Source organism: Scyliorhinus canicula, chromosome 16 (genome assembly GCF_902713615.1).
Source record: "Scyliorhinus canicula chromosome 16, sScyCan1.1, whole genome shotgun sequence".
Classification (NCBI taxonomy): Eukaryota; Metazoa; Chordata; class Chondrichthyes; order Carcharhiniformes; family Scyliorhinidae; genus Scyliorhinus; species Scyliorhinus canicula.
The window spans coordinates 90,914,920-90,942,425 of NC_052161.1; the positions used below are offsets into that span (position 1 = coordinate 90,914,920).

Here is a 27,506-nt window from a genome sequence, read left to right on the forward strand (position 1 = left end):
CTTCTCTATTATGCGTGTCTCCTGTAGAATGACTATGTTGACCCTCAGGCTCTTTATATGGGCGAAGACTATGGAGAGTTTCACCAATCTGTTGGGTCCCCTCACGTTCCAGGTGACTATTCTGACGGCAGGGGAGCGCGTTCTGTCCCCCTCATTCCTCCTGTGGGTCAACCATATATAACTCATGGATGTGCCCCTGCACCCCGGGGTTTACCTTTGCTCGTGGGCCATCCAAGATGGCTTCCATCATCTTGAGAAAGGATGTCCCGAAGCGTGGTCCATTGGCAAGACCATGCAGACGCTGCGACAATGGATGAACGGACATCGCGCGGTAATCGCCAGGCAGGAATGTTCCCTTCCAGTTGGGGAACACTTCAGCAGTCAAGGGCATTCAGCCTCTGACCTTCGGGTAAGCATTCTCCAAGGCGGCCTTCAGGACGCACGACAACACAGAATCGCCAAGCAGAAACTTATAGCCAAGTTTCACACGCATGAGTACGGCCTCAACCAGGACCTTGGATTCATGTCGCATTACATTCATCCCCCACCACCTGGCATGGGCTTGCGAAATCCCACCAACTGTCCTGGCTTGAGACAATTGACACCTCTTTAACCTGTGATTATTCCTCTCTCCAGTTGCTCCGTCTGGACCTGTGGACTTAATTTCCTGGAAAGACTTGCATTCAAAGTATCGTATTGCATCTTTGACTCTGTCGAAATATATGTTTCTGGAACCCACCACTTCATTCACTGAGGAAGGAGCAGTTCTCTGAAAGCTAGTGATTCGAAACAAACCTGTTGGACTTTAACCTGGTGTTGAGATTGGGAATGTTGTAGAGGCTGGAGGAAGTTAGAGATAGGGAGGGGTGTTGGGACTGGAGGTGGTTCAGAGAGAGGGAATATCTACATCCTACAAAAATCAACAAATCTAAAAAATGATGAGGGGCATGGACAGAGTAGATAGCCAGAGGCGTTTTCCCAGGGTGCATGAGTCAATTTCTAGGGGGACATAGGTTGAAGGTGCCAGGGGCAAAGTTTAGAGGAGATGTGCGATGGAAGTTTTTTTACACAGAGTGCAGTGGGTGCCTGGAACTTGCTGCAAGATGATGCGGTAGCAGCAGGTACGATAGTGACGTTTAAAGGGCAAGTTGACAAATCCATGAATAGGATTGGGATAGTGGGATACGGACCCCGGAAGTATAGAAGATTTTAGGTTAGGCGGGCAGCATGGTCAGCCAAGGCTTGGAGGGCCGAAGAGCCTGTTCCTGCGCTGTATTTTTCCATGTTCTTTGTTGTTGGGGCTGGAGGAGATTACAAAGATATGGAGGGTTCGTGGGGCTAGAGAGGTTTACAAAGATATGGAGGGTTCTCGGGGCAAGTGGAGGTTACAGGGGTAGGGAGGTTGTTGGGGATAGAGGTGGTTACAGAGATGGGGAGTGTTGTCGGTGCTGGAGGAGGTAATAGAGATATGGAGAGTTGAAGGAGTTGGAGGTGATTACACATATAGGGAATGTTTAGGGGCTGGCATAGGTGATAGAGATAGGGAGAGTCATGGGCTGGAAGAGTTAACAGACATAAGGAGGGGTGGAGGGGCTGGAGTTGGTTCAGAGAGAGGGAATGTCTACATCCTACAAAAGTCAACAAGTCTACAAAATGATGAGGGGCATGGACAGAGACAGAGAGGGGTGTTGGATCTGGAGTAGGTTACGGCTGGAGGAGGTTACAGGGTTAGGGTTGTACAGGCTGGAGGAGGCTACAGAGATCGGAATAGATCTAGACGCTGGGAGAGTTTACACAGATTGGATAGGTTGTTCAGGGTTCAGAGGTGGTTCCAGAGTTAAGGAGGGTTGCAGGGCCTGGAGGAGGTTACAGAGATAGGGAGGGGTGTAGGGAAATGGAGGAGGCTGCAGAGATAGTGAGGATTGTAGCGGCTGGAGGAGGTTACAGAGTAGGATGTATTGTCTGGAGTGGTGGGGGTTACATCGATAGGGAATATTGTGGGGAATGTTGTAGGGGCTGGAGGAGGTAACAGAGGTAGTGAGGGGTGTAGGGGCTTGAGGAGGTTACAGAAATAGGGAGGATTGTTGGGGCTGAAAGAGGTTGCAGAGATAGGGAGGGATGTAGTGGTATGGAGGAGATTACAGAGAAAGGGCTGTAGGACTGGAGAATGTTACAGAGAAAGGGAGGGATGTTGTGGTCTACAGGAGGTTACAGAGATAGGGAGGGATGTAGTGGTATGGAGGAGGTTACAGAGCAAGGGCTGTAGTGGCTGGAGGAGGATACAGAGAAAGGGAAGGATGTCACGGTGAAGAAGAGATAGGGAGGGATGTAGTGGTATGCAACAGGTTACAGAGACAGAACTAGAGGAACTGGAGGAGGTCACATAGATAGGGAGGGATGGAGTGGTCTGGAGGAGTTACACAGATAGGCAGGAGTGTAGTGATCTGGAGGAGGTTACAAAGATAGGGAGAAATGGAGTGGTCTGGAGGAGGTTACATAGATAGGGAGGGATGGAGTGGTCTGGAGGACGTTACAGAGATACGGAAGATATAGTGGTCTGGAGGAGGTTACAGAGATAGGGGTGTAGGGGCTGGAGGAGGTGACAGAGATATTGAAGGCATCAATGTGATTTGACACAACCTGGTTTGGGGTTGATTTCTGTGAATTATTCACGATACAGGTGCAGCAATGAATCCTTTCTCCCTTCACCACATTCCTCCCCGGGACTGTTGAGCACCACTGTGACCTCTGCCCCCAAGCTCGAAGGATGACTGACCTTTGTCCGGGTTCACCTCCGGGCCTTGGTTCAGTTGGGGGTTCTGCGGCTTGAAGCTTACTTGAGCGTAAGTTGTCTCCGGTTCAGCTGTGAGAGACAGAGAGAGAGAGTGAGTGAGAAGGTGTGAGGAACGTTGAGGATCTCTGGTCAGTACGTGTGACGTAGCTGCAACACAGAGGACAACGACACAACAACACACATATCCCCATGACACACAACAAAACGTAACAAGAACATAATCAGGTGAATCGCAAACCCTTCATCTACCAGCAACGTAGAGTTGGCACGTAACTGCGAAATAGTAAAGACTTAACTCAAACTTATGCCAAGCCTAACATGTGACAAGAACACATGGAAATTGAGGGCTAACTGACATAACGATGATATGTGGGTCATGTGACTGAGGTCCAATGGACACACAGTTAGAATTCAACATATGTGTGATGTGGTGTACGTTAAACATAATTAAGACTTAACACGCACAGAATTAAGGTACAATGGACGCGCTACAGAATTCCAACAGGAGGTAGGACTCGCATGTAACTAGGATGTTGTAACTTCCACATGACTGAGATGTCACTGATAGGAAAGAGGGATACTGCTGAGGTGTGTGAGAAAGAAGAAATTCACTTTGTAACCATTGTTTAACAGACCCGCAACTGAGATGGAAAGGAAATAAGGAGTAACTGATACATAACTAAGCTGCAACAGGTATATTACTAAGTTGTAACAAACATGTAACTAAAGTGGAACAAAGACACAACTGAGGTGCAACAGACATGTAAATAAGGTGCAACAGATAAATACCTCAGTTGCAATAGAGACACAACTAAGGTGGAACAAACAGATAACTAAGTTGTAACAGATACATAACTAAGATGTAACAGACATGTAACTAAGGTGTGGCAGACACATAACTAAGATGTACCAGACACGTAACTAAGGTGTGACAGTCACATAACTAACGTGCAACTGAGACTTAACTAATGTGTAACAGACACATTAATGAGGTATAACTCATTATTAATGTGACTGTGCCATCAACTTCGGGTTTGTGTCACATCAGCCAGTGACTGCGCCATCTCCCTCTGGGACTGGCCACCTACCTCTGTGTCTGCATTATGTCAACCTGCTGTGACTGGGCCACGCTTAGCAGAGCCGCTGCAATGTCCGGGTGGCTCTGGCACATAGTCGCCTGTGAGACAGCAACTCTGACTTGGGCCAGCGCCTGCGCAGGATGCCCCAGGGCTTGGGCATGCTGATCCATGGTCGAAACTGCCCTCCACTGCGGATGACACCCGGGCGGTGTTGGCCTGGGTGGCACAGCATTGTCAGCACCACCTCCTGCTCCAGAAAGTGGTTGGACTCCTCCAACTGCCCCTGCAGGAACTGGATGCTCGCCGAGAATCCCTCATGTAGTCCCTGGCTCTGCAACTGCATTTCCACGGTTTCTGGGACTGTCTGTTCCAGAATCCTGAAACCCATCTGGGCGGCAACTAGTTCCTGGGATCGGACTGCCCTCCAAACGTACGCCCCCTCGGGTGTTCCTACCTCCACCTGCTGTACCGGAGCAGCTGTGTGGTGAGCACCAGATAATGTCCCAGGAGCCTCTTCACTGAAGTACCCAACCGAGGCGAGTGTCTCTGGGATGGTGGAGGGTGTTGGAGACAGCTGTGATGAGAAATCTGTGTCATCCTCCAAGCCGAGCTGCGGGGTGTCCTGAGTCTCGGGCGGAGGGCTGGTGCCCGAGCTGCTCTTCCTGTCAGTGCTCGGCTCACTGGGGGGGCTCTGGCTGTAACACTGGTTGGGGAGTGGAGGACGCCATATGGACCCACCCCCACCACCAGCAGGTACCGTGAGACACAAGACAAAACGCATGTTTGGACCGGAGGCCAGGGGGCAGTGGGGTTGGGTGTATGGTTGCGGGTTGCGGAGGGGGGGGGGGGGGGGGGGGGGGGGGGGGGTTTAATGTGGAGGGCGGTGCAGGATTCGTGTTGGTGGGGTTGACACATGTGTCATGGGGAACCGCAACTAGGCAATCCTTTCCTATGTAAGTAAGGTGCAACAGATACATACCTCAGTTGCAATAGAGACACAACTAAGGTATAACAAACACATAACTAAGATGTAACATGTAACTAAGGTGTGACAGACACATAACTAAGATGCACCAGACACGTAACTAAGGTGTGACAGTCACATAACTAATGTGCAACTGAGACATAACTAAGGTGTAACAGACACATTAATGAGGTATAACAGGCACATAACTAAGATGCACCGGAGACATAAATAAGGTGTAATAAGCACTTCACTAAGGTGGAACAGGCACATAACTAATGTGTAACAGAGACATAACTAAGGTATAACAGGCATGCAAATAAGGTGTAACAGACACATAGCTAAGGTGTTACAGGCATATTAATAAGGTGTGACAGAGAAATAAATAAGTTGTCATCGGCACGTAACTAAGGTGTCACAGACACATAACTGAAGTGCAACAGAGGCATAAATAAGGTGTAACACTCATGTAGCTAAAGTGCAACAGATACATAACTAAGCTGTAACAGACATGCAATGAGACAGATTGTAACAGTGGTAACAGGTGTTTGATATGAACAAATATTATAACTGAACTGTGCACTGTACCCGTGCCAACTTAACTACTGTCTAACTTTCTGCCCCTTTGGGCCCTAACACTACATCTGGGTGGTTCCCCAGACGGTACAGCAGGAGTGGGGGCAGCCTGTTGTGTTTCCTCACTGTGACCTGGGTCCCTGTTAGCGGGCGTCTTCTGAAACGACTGGCCCTGGATGGGCCCGGCTGCTTTTCGGGCTTCCCGGGTGGCGTAGTGCCACCCTGTTCCACCCGATGCCCACAGATGCACCACGAACAGGTGGGAGGGAGTCCGAGGTGCTGCGGTGTTCTGGCACACTGGCGGGAGTCACCGGCATGGGTCCCATCAACCCCTCCTCCCTCGGGGTGGCTGATAGCCTCTGGGTTATTCCATGGGACAGGGCCGGGAGTGGAGCCATCTGCTAAGGCTCCCCCGCTACCTGGTGCTGCCGGACAAAGAGATCTGCTCTGGTCTCGACCAGGGTCTGCACGCTTGCAGCCATGAAGCACAGGGAGTGAACCATCTCCCTCTGGGACTGCGCTACATCACACTGTGACTGTGCCATCAACTTCGGGTTTGTGTCACATCAGCCAGTGACTGCGCCATCTCCCTCTGGGACTGGCCACCTACCTCTGTGTCTGCATTATGTCAACCTGCTGTGACTGGGCCACGCTTAGCAGAGCCGCTGCAATGTCCGGGTGGCTCTGGCACATAGTCGCCTGTGAGACAGCAACTCTGACTTGGGCCAGCGCCTGCGCAGGATGCCCCAGGGCTTGGGCATGCTGATCCATGGTCGAAACTGCCCTCCACTGCGGATGACACCCGTGCGGTGTTGGCCTGGGTGGCACAGCATTGTCAGCACCACCTCCTGCTCCAGAAAGTGGTTGGACTCCTCCAACTGCCCCTGCAGGAACTGGATGCTCGCCGAGAATCCCTCATGTAGTCCCTGGCTCTGCAACTGCATCTCCATGGTTTCTGGGACTGTCTGTTCCAGAAGCCCAAAACCCTTCTGGGCGGCAACTAGTTCCTGGGCCGGACTGCCCACCAAAGATACGCCCCCTCGGGTGTTGCTACCTCCACCTGCTGTATCGGAGCAGCTGTGCGGTGAGCACCAGATAATGTCCCAGGAGCCTCTTCACTGAAGTACCCAACCGAGGCGAGTGTCTCTGGGATGGTGGAGGGTGTTGGAGACAGCTGTGATGAGAAATCTGTGTCATCCTCCAAGCCGAGCTGCGGGGTGTCCTGAGTCTCGGGCGGAGGGCTGGTGTCCGAGCTGCTCTTCCTGTCAGTGCTCGGCTCACTGGGGGGGCTCTGGCTGTAACACTGGTTGGGGAGTGGAGGACGCCATATGGACCCACCCCCACCACCAGCAGGTACCGTGAGACACAAGACAAGACGCATGTTTGGACCGCAGGCCGCGGGGTAGTGGGGGGTGGGTGTATGGTTGCGGCTGGGGGGTGGGGGTAAGGGGGAGGGCGGTGCAGGAGTCGTGTTGGCGGGGTTGACACATGTGTCATGGGGAACCGCAACTAGGTAGGTTCTCACTTCCTCGTCCGTGGCCAAACTCCAGTTCAGCAACCTCGATTTCCTCTGGGCCGCTGACCATGTCCAGGACCCTCTGCTTTGCCACAGTAAGGACCCGCAGGTCCCCCGCCTGCCTTCTCCCACTCCCAGTGGTTGTGCGCCGTCATAGAACATAGAACATTACAGCGCAGTACAGGCCCTTTGGTCCTCGATGTTGCGTCAACCTGTGAAACCACTCTAAAGCCCATCTACACTATCCCCTTATCATCCATATGTTTATCCAATGACCATTTAAATGCCCTTAATGTTGACGAGTCCACTACTGTTGCAGGCAGGGCATTCCACGCCCTTACTACTCTCTGAGTAAAGAACCTACCTCTGACATCCGTCCTATATCTATCTCCCCTCAATTTAAATCTATGTCCCCTCGTGCTAGAATTCACCATCTGAGGAAAAAGGCTCTCACTGTCCACCCTATCTAATCCTCTGATCATCTATTATGCCTCAATTAAGTCACCTCTTAACCGTCTTCACTCTAATGAAATCGGCCTTAAGTCCCTCAGCCTTTCCTCACAAGATCTTCCCTCCATACCAGGCAACATCCTGGTAAATCTCCTCTGCACCCTTTCCAATGCTTCCACGTCCTTCCTATAATGTGGCGACCAGAACTGCACGCAATACTCCAAATGCGGCGGCACCAGGGTTTTGTTCAGCTGCAACATGACCTCATGTCTCCGAAACTCAATCCCTCTACCAATAAAAGCAAACACACCGTACGCCTTCTTAACAACCCTATCAACCTGGGTGGCAACTTTCAGGGATCTATGTACATGGACACCGAGATCTCTCTGCTCATCACACTACCAAGAATCTTACCATTAGCCCAGTACTCTGTCTTCCTGTTATTCCTTCCAAAATGAATCACCTCACACTTTTCTGCATTAAACTCCATTTACCACCTCTCAGCCCAGCTCTGCAGTTATCTATGTCCCTCTGTAACCTGCAACATCCTTCCGCTCTGTCCACAACTCCACCGACTTTAGTGTCATCTGCAAATTTACTCACCCATCATTCTATGCCCTCCTCCAGGTCATTTATAAAATGACAAACAGCGGTGGCCTCAAAACAGATCCTTGTGGTACACCACGAGTAACTGAACTCCAGGCTGAACATTTCCCATCAACCACCACCCTCTGTCTTCTTACAGCAAGCCAATTTCTGATCCAAACTGCTAAATCACCCTGAATCCCATGCCTCCGTATTTTCTGCAATAGCCTACCGTGGGGAACCTTATCAAACGCTTTACTGAAATCCATATACACCACATCAACTGCTTTACCCTCATCCACCTGTTTTGTCACCTTCCCAAAGAACTCAATAAGGTTTGTGAGGCATGACCTACACTTCACAAAATCGTGTTGACTATCCCTAACCAAATGATTCCTTTCTAGATGATTATAAATCCTATCTCTTATAAACCTTTCCAAGACTTTGCCCACAATAGAAGTAAAGCTCACTGGTCCATAGTTATCGGGGTTGTCTCTACTCCCCTTCTTGAACAAGGGGACAACATTTGCTGTCCTCCAGTCTTCTGGCACTATTCCTGTAGACAATGACGACATAAAGATCAAAGCCAAAGTCTTTGCAATCTCCTCCCTAGCTTCCCAGAGAATCCTAGGATAAATCCCATCCAGCCCAGGGGACTTCTCTATTTTCACACTTTCCAGAATTGCTAACACCTCCTCCTTATGGGTAGAAATTACAAATTCTAAGAAGAAAAAGACACTGATAGGCGTATTCTATAGGCCACCAAATAATAGCATCACACTGGAACGGGCAGTAAATGAAGAGATAACTAATGCCTGTGAAAAGGGTACAGCAGTTGTCATGGGCGATTTTAATCTGCATATAGATTGGTCAAATCAGCTCGGTCGGGTTGCCTTGAAGAGGAGTTCGTTGAATGTATCCGGGATAGTTTTCTGGAACAATATGTAATGGAACCGACGAGAGAGCAAGCTATCCTAGATCTGGTCCTGTGTAATGAGGCAGGAATAATTAATGACCTCATCATTAGGGATCCTCTTGGGAGGAGTGATCACAGCATGGTTGAATTTAGTATACAGATGGAGAGTGTGATGATAGAATCCAATACCAGGTCCTATGCTTGAACAAAGGGGACTACGATAGAATGAGGAAGGACCTTGCTAAAGTAGACTGGAAACAAATATTTTATGGTCGGACAGTTGAGGAGCAGTGGAGTACTTTCAAAGAAATCTTTCATAGCGCTCAACAAAAGTATATTCCAGTGAGAAGGAAGAATTGTAAGAAAAGAGGTAATGTACCATGGGTGTCTAAGGAGATACATGAGGCTGCCAAATTGAAAGAGAAGACTTCCAAAGTGGCCAAGATCAGCGGGAAACTAGAAGATTGGGAAAACTTTAAGGTCAGCAGAAAGCCACAAATAGAGCCATAAAGAAAAGTAAGATAGAACACGAAAAAAAACTGGCACAGAATATAAGGACAGATAGCAAAAGTTTTTATAATTATATAAAACAAAAAAGAGTGGCTAAAGTAAACATTGGTCCGTTAGAGGATGAGAGTGGTCATTTAGTTATGGGATATGATGAAATGGCGGAGGCATTGAACAAAAATTTTGTATCTGTTTTCACAGTGGAGGACACTAATAACATGCCAGCAATTGACCGAGAGAAGAAGGTAGGTGAGGACCTGGAAACCATTACTATCACGAAAGAGCAAGTGTTGGGCAAGCTAATGGAGTTCAGGATAGATAAGTCTTCTGGCCCTGATGGAATGCATCCCAGGGTACTGAAAGAGATGGCTGGAGTAATAGCAGATGCACTGGCGGTAATTTTCAAAAATTCGCTGAACACTGGGGCAGTCCCAGAGGATTGGAAAACAGCAAATGTGACGCCACTATTTAAAAAGGGAAGTAGACAAAAAATGGGGAATTATAGACCGGTTAGCTTAACCTCTGTCGTGGGGAAGATGCTTGAGTCTATTATCAAGAAAGAGATAGGCGGGCACCTCGATAGAAATTGTCCCATTGAACGGACACAGCATCGATTCATGAAGGGCAGGTCATGCTTGACGAATCTCTTGGAATTCTATGAAGACATTTCGAGCAAGGTAGACAAAGGGGACCCAGTGGATGTGGTGTACCTAGATTTCCAAAAGGCCTTTGACAAGGCACCGCACAAGAGGCTGCTGCATAAGATAAGGATGCATGGTGTTAAGGGTAGATTACTAGCATGGATAGAGGATTGGTTGTCTAACAGGAAACAAAGAGTGGGAATAAATGAGTGCTATTCTGGCTGGTAATCAGTGACGAGTGGTGTGCCTCAGGGATCGGTGTTGGGACCACAATTATTTACAATTTATATAGACGATTTGGTGTTGGGAACTACGTGTAAGGTATCCAAGTTTGCAGATGACACGAAGGTGTGTGGCAGAGCAAAGTGTACTGAGGACTGTAAAACCTTACAGAGGAACATTGACACATTGAGTGAGTGGGCAAAGGTCTGGCAGATGGAGTATAATGTCAATAAGTGTGAAGTTGTGCATTTTGGTAGGAGTAACAATAGAATGGATTATTACTTAAATGGTAAAAAGCTGCAGCATGCTGCTATGCAGAGGGACCTGGGTGTACTTGTGCATGAGTCACAGAAGGTTGGTCTGCAGGTGCAACAAGTAATTAGGAAGGCAAATGGAATTTTGTCCTTCGTTGCGAAGGGGATTGAGTTTAAAAGTAGAGAGGTGATGTTGCAGTTGTACAAGGTGCTGGTGAGGCCACACTTGGAGTACTGTGTGCAGTTTTGGTCTCCACACTTGAGAAAGGATGTGCTAGCACTAGAGGGGGTGCAGAGGAGGTTCACTAGGCTGATTCTGGAGTTGAGGGGGTTATCGTATGAGGAGAGGCTGAGTAGATTGGGATTATATTTACTGGAGTTCAGAAGGTTGAGGGGGATCTAATAGAAGCATATGAAATTTTGAAGGGAATGGATAAGATAGAAGTAGAAAGGATGTTTCCACTGGTAGGTGAAAGTAGGACAAGAGGGCATAGCCTCAAGATTAGGGGGAGCAGATTTAGGACTGAATCAAGGAGGAACTTCTTCACTCAGAGGGTGGTTAAAGTATGGAATTCCCTACCGAAAGGAGTAGTAGACGCTACTTCATTGAACATATTTAAAGATAGGGTAGATGTTTTTTTGAAAAATAAAGGAATTACGGGGTATGGCGAGAATGCGGGTAAGTGGTTTTGAGACCACGAAAAGATCAACCATGATCTTATAGAATGGCAGAGCAGGCTCGAAGGGCTGGACGGTCTACTTCTGCTCCTAGTTCTTATGTTCTTATGAATCTCAAGCCCTTCTAGTCTTGTAGCCTGTATTTCAGTATTGTCCTCAACAACATTGTCTTTTTCCTGCGTGAATACTGAAGGAAAATATTAATTTAGCACCTCTCCTATCTCCTCGGACTCCACGCACAACTTCCCACTACTGTCCTTGACTAGCCCTACTCTTACCCTAGTCATTCTTTTGTTCCTGACATACCTATAGAAGGCTTTAGGGTTATCCTTGATCCTACCTGTCAAAGACTTCTCATGTCCCCTCCTGGCTCTTCTTAGCTCTCTCTTTAGGTCCTTCCTAGCTAACTTGTAACTCTCGAGCGCCCTAACTGAACCTTCACGTCTCATCTTTACATAAGCCTCCTTCTTCCTCTTGACAAGTGATTCAACTACTTTAGTAAACCATGGTTCCCTCGCTCGACCTGACAGGTGCATACATATCAAGGACACGCAGTAGCTGTTCCTTCAACGAGCTCCACATTTCAATTGTGCCCATCTCCTGCAGTTTCCTTCCCCATCCTATGCATCCTAAGTCCTGCCTCATCGCATCATAATTGCCTTTCCCCCAGCTATAACTCTTGCCCTGCGGTATAGACCTATCCCTTTCCATCGCTAAAGTAATCGTAACTGAATTGTGGTCACTATTACCAAAGTGCTCACCTACCTCCAAATCTAGCACCTGTCCTGGTTCATTACTCAGTACCAAATCCAATGTGGCCTCGCCTCTTGTTGGCCTATTGACATACTGTGTCAGGAAACCCTCCTGCACACATTGGACAAAAACTGACCCATCTAAACTACTCGATTACGAAACTAAACTACCAGTCAATATTTGGAAAGTTAAAGTCCCCCATAACAATTACCCTGTTACTTTTGCTCCTATCCAAAATCATCTTTGCAATCCTTTCCTCTACATCTCTGGAACCTATAGAAATTTCCCAAAAGGGTGACCTCTCCTTTCCTGTTTCTAACCTCAGCCCATAGTACCTCAGTAGACGAGTCCTCATCAAACGTCCTTTCTGCCACCGTAATATTGTCCTTGACTAACAATGCCACCCCTCCCCCTCTTTTACCACCTTACTGAAATATCTAAACCCCGGAACCTGTAACAACCATTCCTGTCCCTGCTCTATCCATGTCTCCGAAATGGCCACAACATCGAAGTCCCAGGTACCAACCCATGCTGCAAGTTCACCCACCTTATTCCGGATGCTCCTGGCATTGAAGTAGACACACTTTAAACCATCTTCCTGCCTGCCGGTACACTCCTGCAACCTTGAAACCTTTCTCATGACCTCACTACTCTCAACCTCCTGTATACTGGAGCTACAATTCAGTTTCCCAACCCCCTGCTGAATTAGTTTAAACCCTCCCGAAGAGCATTAGCAAATTTCTCCCCCAGGATATTGGTACCTCTCTGGTCCAGGTGTAGACCATCCTGTTTGTAGAGGTCCCAACTAGCCCAGAATGAGCCCCAATTATCCAGGTATCTGAAACATCCCCTCCAGCATCATCCCTGTAGCCACATGTTCAACTGCTCTCGCTCCCTATTCCTCGTCTCACTCGCACGTGGCACGGGTAACACCCCAGGGATAATAACTCTGTTTGTTCTAGCACTAAGTTTCCACCCTAGCTCCCTGGATTCCTGCCTTACATCCCTATCCCTTTTCCTACCTATGTCGTTGGTGCCTTTGTGGACCACGACTTGGGCCTGCTCCCCCTCCGCCTTAAGGATCCTGAAAACACGATCTGAGACATCTGAGGACTCTGGCACCTGGGAGGCAATACACCAACCGCGAGTCTCTCTCATTCCCACAGAATCTCCTATCTATCCCCCTAACTATGGAGTCTCCAATGCTCTACTCCTCTCCCTCCTTCCCTTCTGAGCAACAGGGACAGACTCTGTGCCAGAGACCTGTACCCCATGGCTTATCCTGGTAAGTCCCCCCCCCCCCCACTAGTATCCAAAGCGGTATACTTGTCACTGAGGGGAACGAGCACAGGGGATCCCTGTACTCACTGCTTCCTCCCAGCCCCTCTCACTGTCACCCATCTATCTTCATCCTTCGGAGTAACTACATCCTTGAAGCTTCTATCTATGACCACCTCTGCCTCCCGAATGATCCAAAGTTCATCCAACTCCAGCTCCAGTTCCCTAACACGGTTTCCAAGGAGCTGGAGATGGGTGCACCTCCCACAGGTGAAATCAGCAGGGACACTGACGGTGTCCCTCACCTCAAACATTCTGCAGGAGGAACATTGCACTGCCTTCCCTGCCATCCCCTCTCGATAAAACAAGAAAAGGAAAGGAAGAGCTTATCTGATATTCACTCAACCCCTTAGGTTAGAGGAGGTGGAAGGGTGGGGAACACTACAAGTGTAGTATCTCGGGTTTAGTAACCGCCCAACTTATATACAGGCACTACACACCTTCCCAGAAATCCCCACGGTTTCCTGCAGCTCTGAAACAAAAAGGCAAGTTCTTAAAGAGGGAAACTTACCTTCCTGACAGAACCCTGGCCACTGCTCCCGCCGAAAAACGGAAGGCCGCTTCTCCTGTCTTCTCCTTGAGGCAGGAAGGTGCGGGTGGGGACAATAAACGACAGATGCATGCAGCCCAGTGGCACCATGGTGGCCTCAGTGCCCAGGCACCCGGTCATGACAGAATGGGTAACGCATGTGGTACAGGGCGGGGGTTCGGCCACCTTCCAGGTCGGGGAGGGGGGGGGAGTAATGTGTGTGCGGGCTGGCCACCCTGAGGAGGTTGTGCAGTTTTCTACGCACTGTTGGCCTGTCCAGATGACATTGCCCACTGCGCTGACCACCTCTGCTACCTGCGTCCAGAGATGGTGAATGGCGACAGCTGGCAGCCTCCTACCCCAGCCTGGGTACCGGGTCATCCTCCTCTCCTCCACTGCGTCCAAGAGGGTCTCCAGCTCTTCGTCCGTGATCCTTGGCCACTCTCCTCACTGCCATCTTGTTGGCTGGGATGGTGTGTGTGGGGAGTGAAGTGTGTATATGTGGCTGCAACTTGTCAGCCTCCTGAGTGTCAATCGTAAAACCGGCAAATCTGGCAACGTTTCTGATTGGAATCGATTGTGTTCCACGTGACCCTGGTGCTAGCCCCTTAGCAGTAGAGGAATCGGTCCAGCTTCGGTGGCAATTTTGCTGTCGTGAAAATCCATGAATTCTGCTTGGTGTCAACACTTAGTTTCAGAAACAGAGAATCCCGCCAAGACCTATCACGGCGACTTCACCATTCCTATGGAAGTTTTGCCGTGTGTGGACATCCGCACCCCCCCAGTGTATTGTGAAGATTTTGCTTTTTCTCGCTGTGATGTGGTTGCTCCCTCCTCCTCACTCCCACACCCAATCCATCATCCTCATCCCCCACTCCCCATCCCCCTTCTCTCCCTTCTGACTATTCTTCTCCTCGTCCACCCACCCTCCTTTTTCTCTCTCTCTTCTCCCCCGCCCTGTTGCTCGTCACATTCAGATCTGCGAAGAGGCTGGTGAATTGCCGCCACGTGTGGCGAAACCGTTCCTCCGACCTCCGGATGGCAAATTTTAGTTTCTCCAGTTTTAGGAACTCTGCTAGGTGGGACAGCCAGTCTGTGGCCTTGGGTGGTGCTTCCCACCTCCATCTGAGCAGGAGTCTCCGGCGAGCAATCAAGGAGGCCAAGGCCAGGACATCGGCCCCTCTGCCCATGAAGAATTCTGGATGCACCGACATTCCCAAGGCCGCTGATAAAGGGCTTGGTTCCATCTTCACCCCCACGACCTTGGACGTGGCCTCAAAATAGGTGGTCCAGAACCCGATGAGTTGGGGCAGGACCAGAACATGTGGGCGTGGTTGGCCGGACTCCCCTGTCATCGCTCGCACTTATCAACCTCCAGGAAGAACCCACTCGTGCATATCCTGGTCAGGTGTGCCCTGTGCACCACCTTTAGCTGCATTAGGCTCAGTCCTGTGCACGAGGAGGAGGAGTTCTCCCTATGCAGGAATTGATTCCAGAGCCCTCCCCTTATCTCTATGCCTACTTCTTCCTCCCATCGTGCTTGTGTTTTATCTGGTGGGACTCTTACCTTTTCCACCAGTCATCCATATATGTTGGCACATTTACCTTCCTCTATTTTATCCTGAGCTAATAGAATGTCCAGTAGGTTGTGTTTGGATATCTGGGGCAATGTTGTGCTCTCCTTACGTAGGAAGCCCCACAGCTGGAGGTTTACATGTTTGTTCCTTTTGGGAGCTGAAGCTTCTCCATTAGTTCTCTCAGGGTTGTATTTTACCCTCTATGTACAGGTCCCTTACTGTCAGGCTCACTTCGTCCCCTCTCCACCTTTGTAGGTACCGTCTTTTTTCACCATCTATGGGCTGGATTCTCCGATTCTGGGGCTATGTCCCCACGCCAGCGTGGCAACGGTGGCTTTTTACACCAGAAGAAATGGGACAAAACGGTACAGATTCCCTGTTTGGCTGGGGGCGAGCAGGAGCATGCGTCTATAGCTGCCGATATGCCCTGGAGAATTGCTGGGTCCGTGGCCGCCCGCGGACCCGGCCCGTGAAATAGTCCCCTCGTTCGCACGCCACGGACCACCTCCCTCCCCATAGTGCTCCCAATTCCAAATAATGTCCCGCCCTGCCCGCGGATCGGCCCTCCCCCTACTGTGGCGGCACTGAACTCAGTCCGCAGCCGCCATGCCGAGGTCCCCATGGGTGAGACCACTCTTGTCTATTCATGTAGTGTGGAGGGTGGCCCTGGATTACTGTTGCCGAATATTCCACCCCGATCACTCCTGGAAGCATCGACTTACCTACTATGAAGAGGTTGGGGAGATGAAGAAGAATTCCTTCTCCCTCCGGTGGACACCTCCACGGACCAAACCCCCCCCTCCAGTGGAGGGGCTGGAGGAAGTTAGAGATAGGAAGGGTGCGGAGGTGGTTCAGAGAGAGGGAATATCTACATCCTACAAAAGTCAACTAGTCTACAAAATGATGAGGAGCATGGAGAGTGGATAGCCAAAAGCTTTTTCCCAGGGTGCAAGAGTCAATTTCTGGCGGACATAGGTTGAAGGTGCGAAGGGCAAAGTTTAGAGGAGATGTGCGAGGGAAGTTTTTTTACACAGAGGGCAGTAGGTGCCTGGAACTCGCTGCCAGAGGAGGCGGTAGAAGCAGGTATGACAGTGACATTTAAGGGGCGAGTTGACAAATGCATGAATAGGATGGGAATAGAGGGATACCGTCCCCGGAAGTGCAGAAGGTTTTGGGTTAGATGGGCAGCATTGTTGGCGCAGGCTTGGAGGCCCAAGTGCCTCTTCCTGTGCTGTACTTTTCTGTCCTTTGTTAATTGTTGGAGGGGCTGGAGGAGGTTACAAATATATGGAGGGTTCTTGGCAATAGAGACGTTTACAGAGGTAGAGAGAGTTGTCGGCTGCAGGAGGCTGAAGTAATAAGGAGAGTTGTAGGGGCTGGAGATGGTTACAGAGATGAGGAGGGTTGTCGGTGTTGGAGGAGGTTATAGAGATATGGAGAGATGAAGGAGTTGGAGGTGGTTACAGATAAAGGGAAGTTATGGGGCTGGCATAGGTTACAGAGATATGGGGCTGGAAGAGTTTCCAGACATGGGGAGAGATGAAGAAGTTGTGGAGGTTACAGAGTTACAGAATGGTGTAGGGGCTGGAGGTGGTTTCAGAGATAGGGAGGGTGTAAGGGGCTGGAGGAGGTTGCAGAGATAAGGAGGGCTGTAGGGGCTGGAGGAGTTCACCGCGATGTGGAGGGATGTAGGGGATGGAGGAAGTTACAGAGATAGGGAAGATTGTAGTGGCTAGAGGAGGTTACAGTGTAGGGAGGATTGTCTGAGGTGGTGGAGGTTACAGAGATAGGAATGGATGCAAGGGCTGGAAGTGGTTACATAGATAGGAAGAGCTGTAGGGGCTGGAGTAGGTTACAGAGATAGGGAGGGTGTAAGGGACTGGAGGAGGTTACAGTGATAAGGAGGGGTGTAAGGGACTGGAGGAGGTTACAGAGATTGGGAGGGCTGTTGGGGCTGAAGGAGGTTACAGAGATAGGGAAGGGTGTAAGGGACTGGAGGAGGTTACAGAGATATGGAGGGCTGTCTGGGCTGAAGCAGGTTACAGAGATAGGGAAGGCTGTAGGGGCTGAAGGAGGTTACAGTGATAGGGAGGGGTGTAAGGGACTGGAGGAGGTTACAGAGATAGGGAGGGTGTAAGGGACTGGAGGAGGTTACAGAGATAGGGAAGGGTGTAAGGGACTGGAGGAGGTTACAGAGACAGGGAGGGGTGTAAGGGACTGGAGGAGGTTACAGAGATAGGGAGGGCTGTAGGGGCTGAAGGAGGTTACAGAGATAGTGAGGGCTCGAGCAGCTGGAGGAAGTTCCAGATATAGGGAGGATTGCAGGCTGTGCAGGAGCTTTCCAAGATAGGGAGGGATGTTGTGGCTGAAGGAAGTTACAGAGATAGGGAGGATTGTACCATCTGGAGGAGGTTACAGAGTAGAGAGGTTTGTCTGGGATGGTGGAGGTTACAGAGATATGGATGGATAAATGGGCTGGAGGCAGTTACAGAGATAGGGAGGGATATATGGACTGGAGGAGGTTAAAGAGATAGGGTGGGATGTAGGGGCTGGAGGAGGTTACAGAGATAGGGCTGTTGGAGCTGGAGGAGGTTACAGAGATAGGGAAGGATGCAGGTGTTGGAAGACGTTATAGAGATAGGGAGGGATGTCGTGGTCTGGAGTAGGTTACAGAGATACGGCTGGAAGAGCTGGAGTGGGTTACAAAGATAGGGAGGGATGTATGGTCTGGAGGAGGTTACAGAGATAGGGCTGTAGTTAACTGGAGAAGGTTACAGAGATGGGTTTGTCGGGGCTGGAGAAGGTTACAGAGTTAGGAAGGGATGGATTGAATTGGAGGAGGTCCCAGTGATAGGACTGTAGGGGTTGGAGGAGGTTGCAGAGATAGTGAAGGCGCCAATGTGATTTGACACAATCTGGTGAATTTAGAAGGTTTGGAGTTGATTTCCGTGAATATTCTACGATGTTAATGTGAACAGATATCTGGTGAGTGAAAATGATTTCCTGTGTAAATCTCGATAGGGTGTAATAGTGAATCCCTTTCCCCTTCACCACTGGACTGTCGTGAATCACTGTGAACTCTGCCCCCACGCTCCAAGGATGACTGACCTTTGTCCGGGCTCATCTCTAGGCCATGGTTCTGTTGGGGGTTCTGCGGCGTGAAGCTTATTTGAGCGTAAGTTGTCTCCGGGTCAGCTGTGAGGGACAGAGAGAGAGAGAGAGTGAGAAGGTGTGAGGAACACTGAGGATCTCTGGTCAGTACGTGTGACGTAGCTGCAACACAGAGGACAACGACACAACAACACACATTTCCCCATGACCACCAGCTCTGACACACAACAAAACGTAACAAGAACATAGTCAGATGCATCGCAAACCCTTCCTCTACCAGCAACGTACAGTTGGCACATAACTGTGAATTAGTAAAGACTTAACTCACACGCATGTCAAGTCTAAAATGTAACAAGAATACATGGAAATTGAGGACTAACTAACTTAATGATGATATGAGGGTCATGTGACTGAGATCCAATGGACACACAGTTAGGATTCAACATATGTGTGATGTGGTGTACGTTAGACACAATTAAGACATAACATGCGCAGAATTAAAGTGCAAGGGACGTACTACAGAATAACTGGGATATAACTACATTGTAACTTCCACATGACTGAGATGTCACCGATAGGGAAGAGGCGTATTGCTGACATGTATGAGAAAGAGGAAATTCAATTTGTAATCATTGTTTAACAGACCTGTACTGACGTAGAAAGGAAATAAGAAGTAACTGACACACAACTAAGCTGCAACAGGTACATTACTAAGATTACTAACAAACATGTAACTAATGTGGAACAAAGACATAACTAAGCTGTAACAGACATGTCATTAAGGTGTAACAGACACATAGCTAAGCTGTAACAGACTCATAACTAAGGTGTAACAAAGACATAACTAAGGTGTAACAGGCATGTAACTATGGTGGAACAGATAGATAATTAAATGGCAACAGAGACATAAAAAAGGTGTAACTAAGGTGTAACGGACACATAACAAAGATGTAACAGACAAGTCACTAAGGTGTAACAGACATGTCACTAAAGGTATAACAGACAAATAACGAAGATGTAACAGACACATAACTAAGGTGTAACAGACACATAGCTAAGGTGTAATAGAGACATAACTAAGGTGTAACAGAGAAATAACTAAGGTATGACAGACACATAACTGAGGTGTAATTGATACATAACTAAGGTGTAACAGAGACATAACTAAGGTATGACAGACACATAACTGAGGTGTAATAGGTATATAACTAAGGTATAACAGACACAAAACTAAGGTGCAAAAGAGATATAACTATACTGTAACTATCAGAGTGAAGGCATAACAGGAGAAATCAACAAGTGCTTGAGCTGAAAAGGAGACATAAATGAGATGAAACAGATGTGATATTGACGTAAGTTTAACTGAACATGAAGCTGAAAGTATCAAGGTATAGATTTTTCAACATTAACAACACAATTGAGATCTAAATAAGGTGTAGCAAGTGTGAGACAACTGTATCGTAAAACAGACATATGATGTCGATAACTGACCTGTTGTATGGATCTTAGAGTTTTGAGAGTGTGCAGCAAAATTCAGCTCCGAATAAGTAAACTGAGAATCATCTAGAACAATTGAACAGACACAAAGCATTGTATGAATAGTTAGATACAGAGTAAAGCTCCCTCTACATGGTCCCCATCAAACACTCTGAGGACAGGTACAACACGGGGTTAGATATAGAGTAAAGCTCACTCCACACTGTCCCCATCAAACACTCTCAGGACAGGTACAGCACGGGTTTAGATACAGAGTAAAGTTTCTCCTGCACTGCCCACATCAAACACTCCCAGGACAGGTACAGCACAGGGTTAGATACAGAGTAAAGCTCCCTCGATACTGTTCACATCAAACACTTGCAGGACATGCACAGTACGGGATTAGATACAAAGTCAACTTCACTCCACACTGTCCCCATCAAACACTCTCAGGACAGGTACAGCACAGGATTAGATACAGAGTAAAGCTCCTTTGAAACGGCCCCAATCAAACACTCCTGGGACAGGTATAGAATGAGGTTAGATACAGGGTAAAGCTCCCACTACACTCTCCCCATCAAACACTCCCAGGACAGGTACAGCATGGGGTTAGATACAGAATAAAGCTCCCACTATACTCTCCCCATTAAACACTCCCAGGACAGGTACAACATGGGGTTAGATACAGAATAAAGCTCCCTCTATTCTGTTGTCATGAGATTGTCCCTTTAAGAAATGTGTTTCCACATGGCTTCAGTGATGTCATTGTGTGGGTGGAGCTGGACTGTACTTTCGCTTTGAGTTTGGGCTAGTTTCGACCTACGCAATTTGAAAGAAGTGTTTCTCTATCTTCATTTTGAAAGCTGTTTCCAGACTAAAAGAGATATTTGCTTTCTGGAAGAAATTCAAATCTGCTGTTTGAAAAGGGGAACAGGGTATCAATAACAAGTCTTATACCAGTGAGAGTGCTGGGCTACACCTTTGAAAAGGGGTTTCCTGTTTTACTTGGATTTTGTTATTGAATTGGAACAGTGAAGGAGGAATTCATTAAAGGTTATACATAGGTTATTGTAGCTGTGTGGGATCTTTCTGTTTGTAGTTGATAAAAATTCTTACTGTGTGTGCTTATACAAATGTTAATTGAATTCATAGAATAAAGCTTGTTTTTTGATCAAAAGCATCAAAGAGCTCTGTTGAATAACATCTGAAAGGCAGGCTCTTGTGCTCATCCTAGCCAAATTCAATAAACAGTTGTGAACTCCACGATGTACTTTGGAGTTTTCTAAACCCTGGCCCTCACAAATTGGGGGCTCGTCCGGGATAAAAGTTTTTCTTTCGTGATTGGGTTGGCTTAGTGAATTTAAAGACAGTGAGGGGTGAGCATATTTGTGTTTGCGTTTCAGGTGTTGTAATCGAGTTTAGGTAGGGAGTGTGTTGTGGACAATGGCTCTCTCAGAGGCTCAGAAGTTTTTTGGGGGTGGAGAAGGTCACACGCAGTACCTTACAAACTGAGACAAAAAAGGCTTTTAGATTTGGCAGCTAACGTTGCCTGATAAAATACAAAAAAAGAGGTAATTGCAGTGGTAGCTGAGCATTTAAAATTGCTTGAGACACAGTCAGAATCATTGGAAAAGGCAAGAATTCAATTACAGAACAAGCAACTTGAACATGAAAAATAATTAAAGCAGCTTGAATACAAGATCAGGGGAAAAGAAAAGGAGAGAGAAGAAAGGGAAAAAGAACGAATAGCCCGAGCAGAACAAAAGTGAGAGAAAGGGAGGTACAGATCAGGGGAAAATAAAAAGAGAGAGAGGAACAAGGAAAAGAGAGAGACTTTGAACTTCAGAAACTGGCCATGAAACGTGAAACTCAGTTAAAATTGGCAGAGGTAAAGAGAAACGTATGGTCTGAGGGTAGTGATGAGGATTGTGAGCAAGGGCGCCATAGTTGAAGGCTTGGTTGTGATCTATTTACACATGTCCAAGAATTCCCAAGGTGTTAAGAACCAGCAGAGGGCAGCAGAGCAGAGCTACTGATTAGCTGTTCTGGGGAAATTTGCATACGTGCAGTGCGGTCAGCCTAAGTTGAAGGTGAACCTGCGAAGAAGACCCAAGGAGTTTGAGTAAAGGCAAACAACCAGCAGAGGGCAGCAGAGCAGAGCTACTGATTAGCTGTTCTGGGGAAATTTGCATACGTGCAGTGCGGTCAGCCTAAGTTGAAGGTGAACCTGCGAAGAAGACCCAAGGAGTTTGAGTAAAGGCAAACAACCAGCAGAGGGCAGCAGAGCAGAGCTACTGATTAGCTGTTCTGGGGAAATTTGCATACGTGCAGTGCGGTCAGCCTAAGTTGAAGGTGAACCTGCGAAGAAGACCCAAGGAGTTTGAGTAAAGGCAAACAACCAGCAGAGGGCAGCAGAGCAGAGCTACTGATTAGCTGTTCTGGGGAAATTTGCATACGTGCAGTGCGGTCAGCCTAAGTTGAAGGTGGTTTGTGGAGGGGCTGTTGGCAAGTGACAGTTAAACCCGAAACACTTTGTGAGTGTTTCCCACCCTACCTCCTCCTCTAACCAACCCCCCCACCCCACGGTGGTTGGGAAGCGGGAGCAGGGGCCTGTCGTGAAGGTGAGTGAGTGCCTTTAAATTTGCTTACCTTTCAGCGGGATCAGGGTTTGAGATAATATCAGGTAAGCTCTTCCTTTCTTTTTCTTTTTCTTGTTTTTTTTTTTAAATCTAGAGGGGATGTCAGGGAAGGCAGTACAATGCTCCTCCTGCAGAATGTTTGAGGTGAGGGACACCGTCAGTGTCCCTGCTGATTTCATCTGTGGGAAGTGCACCCAACTCCAGCTCCTCAAAAACCGTGTTAGGGACCTGGAGCTTGAGCTGGATGAACTTCGGATCATTCGGGAGGCAGAGGGGGTCATTGATAGGAGCTTCAGGGAAGTAGTTACACCAAAGACTGGAGATAGATGGGTAACTGTAAGAGGGACTGGGAAGAAGCAGTCAGTGCAGGGACCCCCTGCGGTCGTTCCCCTGAGTAACAAGTATACCGTTTTGGATACTTGTGGGGGGGACGACTTACCAGGGGTAAGCCATGGGGTACGGGCCTCTGGCACGGAGTCTGTCCCTGTTGCTCAGAAGGGAAGGGGGGAAAGGAGTAGAACATTAGTAATTGGGGACTCAATAGTCAGGGGCACAGATAGGAGATTTTGTGGGAGCGAGAGAGACTCACGTTTGGTATGTTGCCTCCCAGGTGCAAGGGTACGTGATGTCTCGGATCGTGTTTTCCGGGTCCTTAAGGGGGAGGGGGAGCAGCCCCAAGTCGTAGTCCACATTGGCACTAACGACATAGGTAGGAAAGGGGACAAGGATGTCAGGCAGGCCTTTAGGGAGCTAGGATGGAAGCTCAGAGCGAGAACAAACAGAGTTGTTATCTCTGGGTTGTTGCCCGTGCCACGTGATAGTGAGATGAGGAATAGGGAGAGAGAGCAATTAAACACGTGGCTACAGGGATGGTGCAGGCGGGAGGGATTCAGATTTCTGGATAACTGGGGCTCTTTCTGGGGAAGGTGGGACCTCTATAGACAGGATGGTCTACATCTGAACCTGAGGGGCACCAATATCCTGGGGGGGAGATTTGTTAGTACTCTTTGGGGGGGTTTAAACTAATTCAGCAGGGGCATGGGAACCTGGATTGTAGTTTTGGGGTGCGAGAGATTGAGAGTAGAGAGGTCAGGAGCACAGTTTTGACTTCGCAGGAGGGCGGCAGTGTTCAGGTCTGTGGTTTGAAGTGTGTCTATTTCAATGCCAGGAGTATACGAAATAAGGTAGGGGAACTGGCAGCATGGGTTGGTACCTGGGACTTCGATGTTGTGGCCATTTCAGAGACATGGATAGAGCAGGGACAGGAATGGTTGTTGCAGGTTCCGGGGTTTAGGTGCTTTAGTAAGGTCAGAGAAGGGGGCAAAAGAGGGGGAGGTGTGGCGCTGCTAGTCAAGGACAGTATTACGGTGGTAGAAAGGATACAAGATGGGGACTCTTCTTCCGAGGTAGTATGGGCTGAGGTTAGAAACAGGAAAGGAGAGGTCACCCTGTTGGGAGTTTTCTATAGGCCACCTAATAGTTCTAGAGATGTAGAGGAAAGGATGGCGAAGATGATTCTGGAAAAGAGCGAAAGTAACAGGGTAGTTGTTATGGGAGACTTTAACTTTCCTAATATTGACTGGAAAAGATATAGTTCGAGTACATTGGATGGGTCGTTCTTTGTACAATGTGTGCAGGAGGGTTTTCTGACACAATATGTTGACAGGCCAACAAGAGGTGAGGCCACTTTGGATTTGGTTTTGGGTAATGAACCAGGACAGGTGTTAGATCTGGAGGTAGGTGAACACTTTGGAGACAGTGACCACAATTCGGTGACCTTTACGTTAGTGATGGAAAGGGATAAGTATACCCCGCAGAGCAAGAGTTATAGCTGGGGGAAGGGCAATTATGATGCCATTAGACATGACTTAGGATGTGTTGGTTGGAGAAGTAGGCTGCAAGGGTTGGGCACACTGGATATGTGGAGCTTGTTCAAGGAACAGCTATTGCATGTTCTTGATAAGTACGTACCAGTCAGGCAGGGAGGAAGGGGTCGAGCGAGGGAACCGTGGTTTACCAAAGAAGTGGAATCTCTTGTTAAGAGGAAGAAGGAGGCCTATGTGAAGATGAGGCGTGAAGTTTCAGTTGGGGCGCTTGATAGTTACAAGGAAGCGAGGAAGGATCTAAAGAGAGAGCTGAGACGAGCAAGGAGGGGACATGAGAAGTCTTTGGCAGGTAGGATCAAGGAAAACCCAAAAGCTTTCTATAGGTATGTCAGGAATAAAAGAATGACTAGGGTAAGAGTAGGGCCAGTCAAGGACTGTGTTGGGAAGTTGTGTGTGGAGGCTGAGGAGATAAGCGAGATACTAAATGAATACTTTTCGTCAGTATTCACTCAAGAAAAAGATAATATTGTGGAGGAGAATGCTGAGACCCAGGCTATTAGAATAGATGGCATTGAGGTGCGTAGGGAAGAAGTGTTGGCAATTCTGGACAAGGTGAAAATAGATAAGTCCCCGGGGCCGGATGGGATTTATCCTAGGATTCTCTGGGAAGCCAGGGAAGAGATTGCTGAGCCTTTGGCTTTGATTTTTAGGTCATCATTGGCTACAGGAATAGTGCCAGAGGACTGGAGGATAGCAAATGTGGTCCCTTTGTTCAAGAAGGGGAGTAGAGATAACCCCGGTAACTATAGGCCGGTGAGCCTAACGTCTGTGGTGGGTAAAGTCTTGGAGAGGATTATAAAAGATACGATTTATAATCATCTAGATAGGAATAATATGATTAGGGATAGTCAGCATGGTTTTGTGAAGGGTAGGTCATGCCTCACAAACCTTATCGAGTTCTTTGAGAAGGTGACTGAACAGGTAGACGAGGGTAGAGCAGTTGATGTGGTGTATATGGATTTCAGTAAAGCGTTTGATAAGGTTCCCCACGGTCGGCTATTGCAGAAAATACGGAGGCTGGGGATTGAGGGTGATTTAGAGATGTGGATCAGAAATTGGCTAGTTGAAAGAAGACAGAGAGTGGTAGTTGATGGGAAATGTTCAGAATGGAGTTCAGTTACGAGTGGCGTACCACAAGGATCTGTTCTGGGGCCGTTGCTGTTTGTCATTTATAAAAATGACCTAGAGGAGGGCGCAGAAGGATGGGTGAGTAAATTTGCAGACGACACTAAAGTCGGTGGAGTTGTAGACAGTGCGGAAGGATGTTGCAGGTTACAGAGGGACATAGATAAGCTGCAGAGCTGGGCTGAGAGGTGGCAAATGGAGTTTAATGTGGAGAAGTGTGAGGTGATTCACTTTGGAAAGAATAACAGAAATGCGGAATATTTGGCTAATGGTAAAATTCTTGGTAGTGTGGATGAGCAGAGGGATCTCGGTGTCCATGTACATAGATCCCTGAAAGTTGCCACCCAGGTTGATAGGGTTGTGAAGAAGGCCTATGGTGTGTTGGCCTTTATTGGTAGAGGGATTGAGTTCCGGAGCCATGAGGTCATGATGCAGCTGTACCAAACTCTGGTACGGCCGCATTTGGAGTATTGCGTACAGTTCTGGTCGCCTCATTATAGGAAGGACGTGGAAGCTTTGGAACGGGTGCAGAGGAGATTTACCAGGATGTTGCCTGGTATGGAGGGAAAATCTTATGAGGAAAGGCTGATGGACTTGAGGTTGTTTTCGTTAGAGAGAAGAAGGTTAAGAGGTGACTTAATAGAGGCATACAAAATGATCAGAGGGTTAGATAGGGTGGACAGCGAGAGCCTTCTCCCGCGGATGGAGGTGGCTAGCACGAGGGGACATAGCCTTAAATTGAGGGGTAATAGATATAGGACAGAGGTCAGAGGTGGGTTTTTTACGCAAAGAGTGGTGAGGCCGTGGAATGCCCTACCTGCAACAGTAGTGAACTCGCCAACATTGAGGGCATTTAAAAATTTATTGGATAAGCATATGGATGATAAGGGCATAGTGTAGGTTAGATGGCCTTTAGTTTTTTTTTTTTCTCCATGTCGGTGCAACATCGAGGGCCGAAGGGCCTGTACTGCGCTGTATCGTTCTATGTTCTATGTGTTATGAGATGGATGCAGAAGCCTTTTTCATTTCATTTGAGAAGGTAGCTAAACAACTGAAATGGCCATAGGATATGTGGGTATTACTGATTCAAACAAAGTTGGTAGGTAGAATGAGTGAAGTATTTGCATCACTATCAGAGGAGGCATCTGAGACATATGAGGAGGTAAAGAAAATCCATCTTAGGTGCATATGAACAAGTTCCAGAAGCCTACAGACAAAGGTTTAGAAATTTAAGGAAAGAACCTGGTCAAACATACATTGGGCGCGATTCTCCGCCCACCATGCCGGGTGGGAGAATAGCGGGAGGGCCTCCCGACATTTTTCATGCCCTCCCGCTATTCTCCCCCCCCCACGCCACGAATCGCGAGCAGCGATTCTCTGAGGCCGATGGGCCGAGCGGCCGGCCTTCACGTCCATTTCAACACAGCAGCAAACACACCTGCTCGCTGCCATCATGAAACGGGCAGCAGATGCCCACCGATCGCGGGCCGTGCGTCCATAACGGACGCACTCTTTTCCCTCCGCTGCCCCGCAAGATCAAGCCGCCACGTCTTGCGGGGCGGCTGAGGGAAAAGACGCCAACTGCGCATGCGCGGGTTGGCGTTGTCCAACCTGCGCATGCATGGTTGGCGTCATCGGCCGCGTCAGCCGGCGTGACGCTTGACGTGCGGCCTTGACGACCGCCGTCAAGGCCGTGCCGCCGTGACGCACGGGGCCGCGCTCCTAGCCCCGCCCGGGGGGGAGGATTGGCCCTCGGGGGTGGGCGTGAAGGCTGCCGTGGGTCACGGCCTGTCCCACGGCAGCCTTTACGATTCTCCGCATTTGCGGAGAATCTCGCCCCTGGTGTCTGAAAGGATCAAACAGAGTAATTTTGATAGGTGGATAATGGAC

The 27,506-nt window shown here is 48.5% G+C and overlaps 1 protein-coding gene across 1 annotated transcript in view; it reads right to left on the reverse strand.

Annotated features, from left to right (window-relative positions):
• Window positions 1–27,506, reverse strand: part of LOC119951031 (asialoglycoprotein receptor 1-like) — a 125,214-nt gene that overhangs the window by 81,974 nt on the left and 15,734 nt on the right. Inside the window, exons 3-5 of the mRNA XM_038774065.1 lie at window positions 19,982–20,053; window positions 18,488–18,574; window positions 2,777–2,863 (exon numbers count right to left, since the gene is read on the reverse strand). Of these exons, the coding sequence (XP_038629993.1) occupies window positions 2,777–2,863; window positions 18,488–18,574; window positions 19,982–20,053 (246 nt within the window). The remainder of the gene's footprint in view (window positions 1–2,776; window positions 2,864–18,487; window positions 18,575–19,981; window positions 20,054–27,506) is intronic.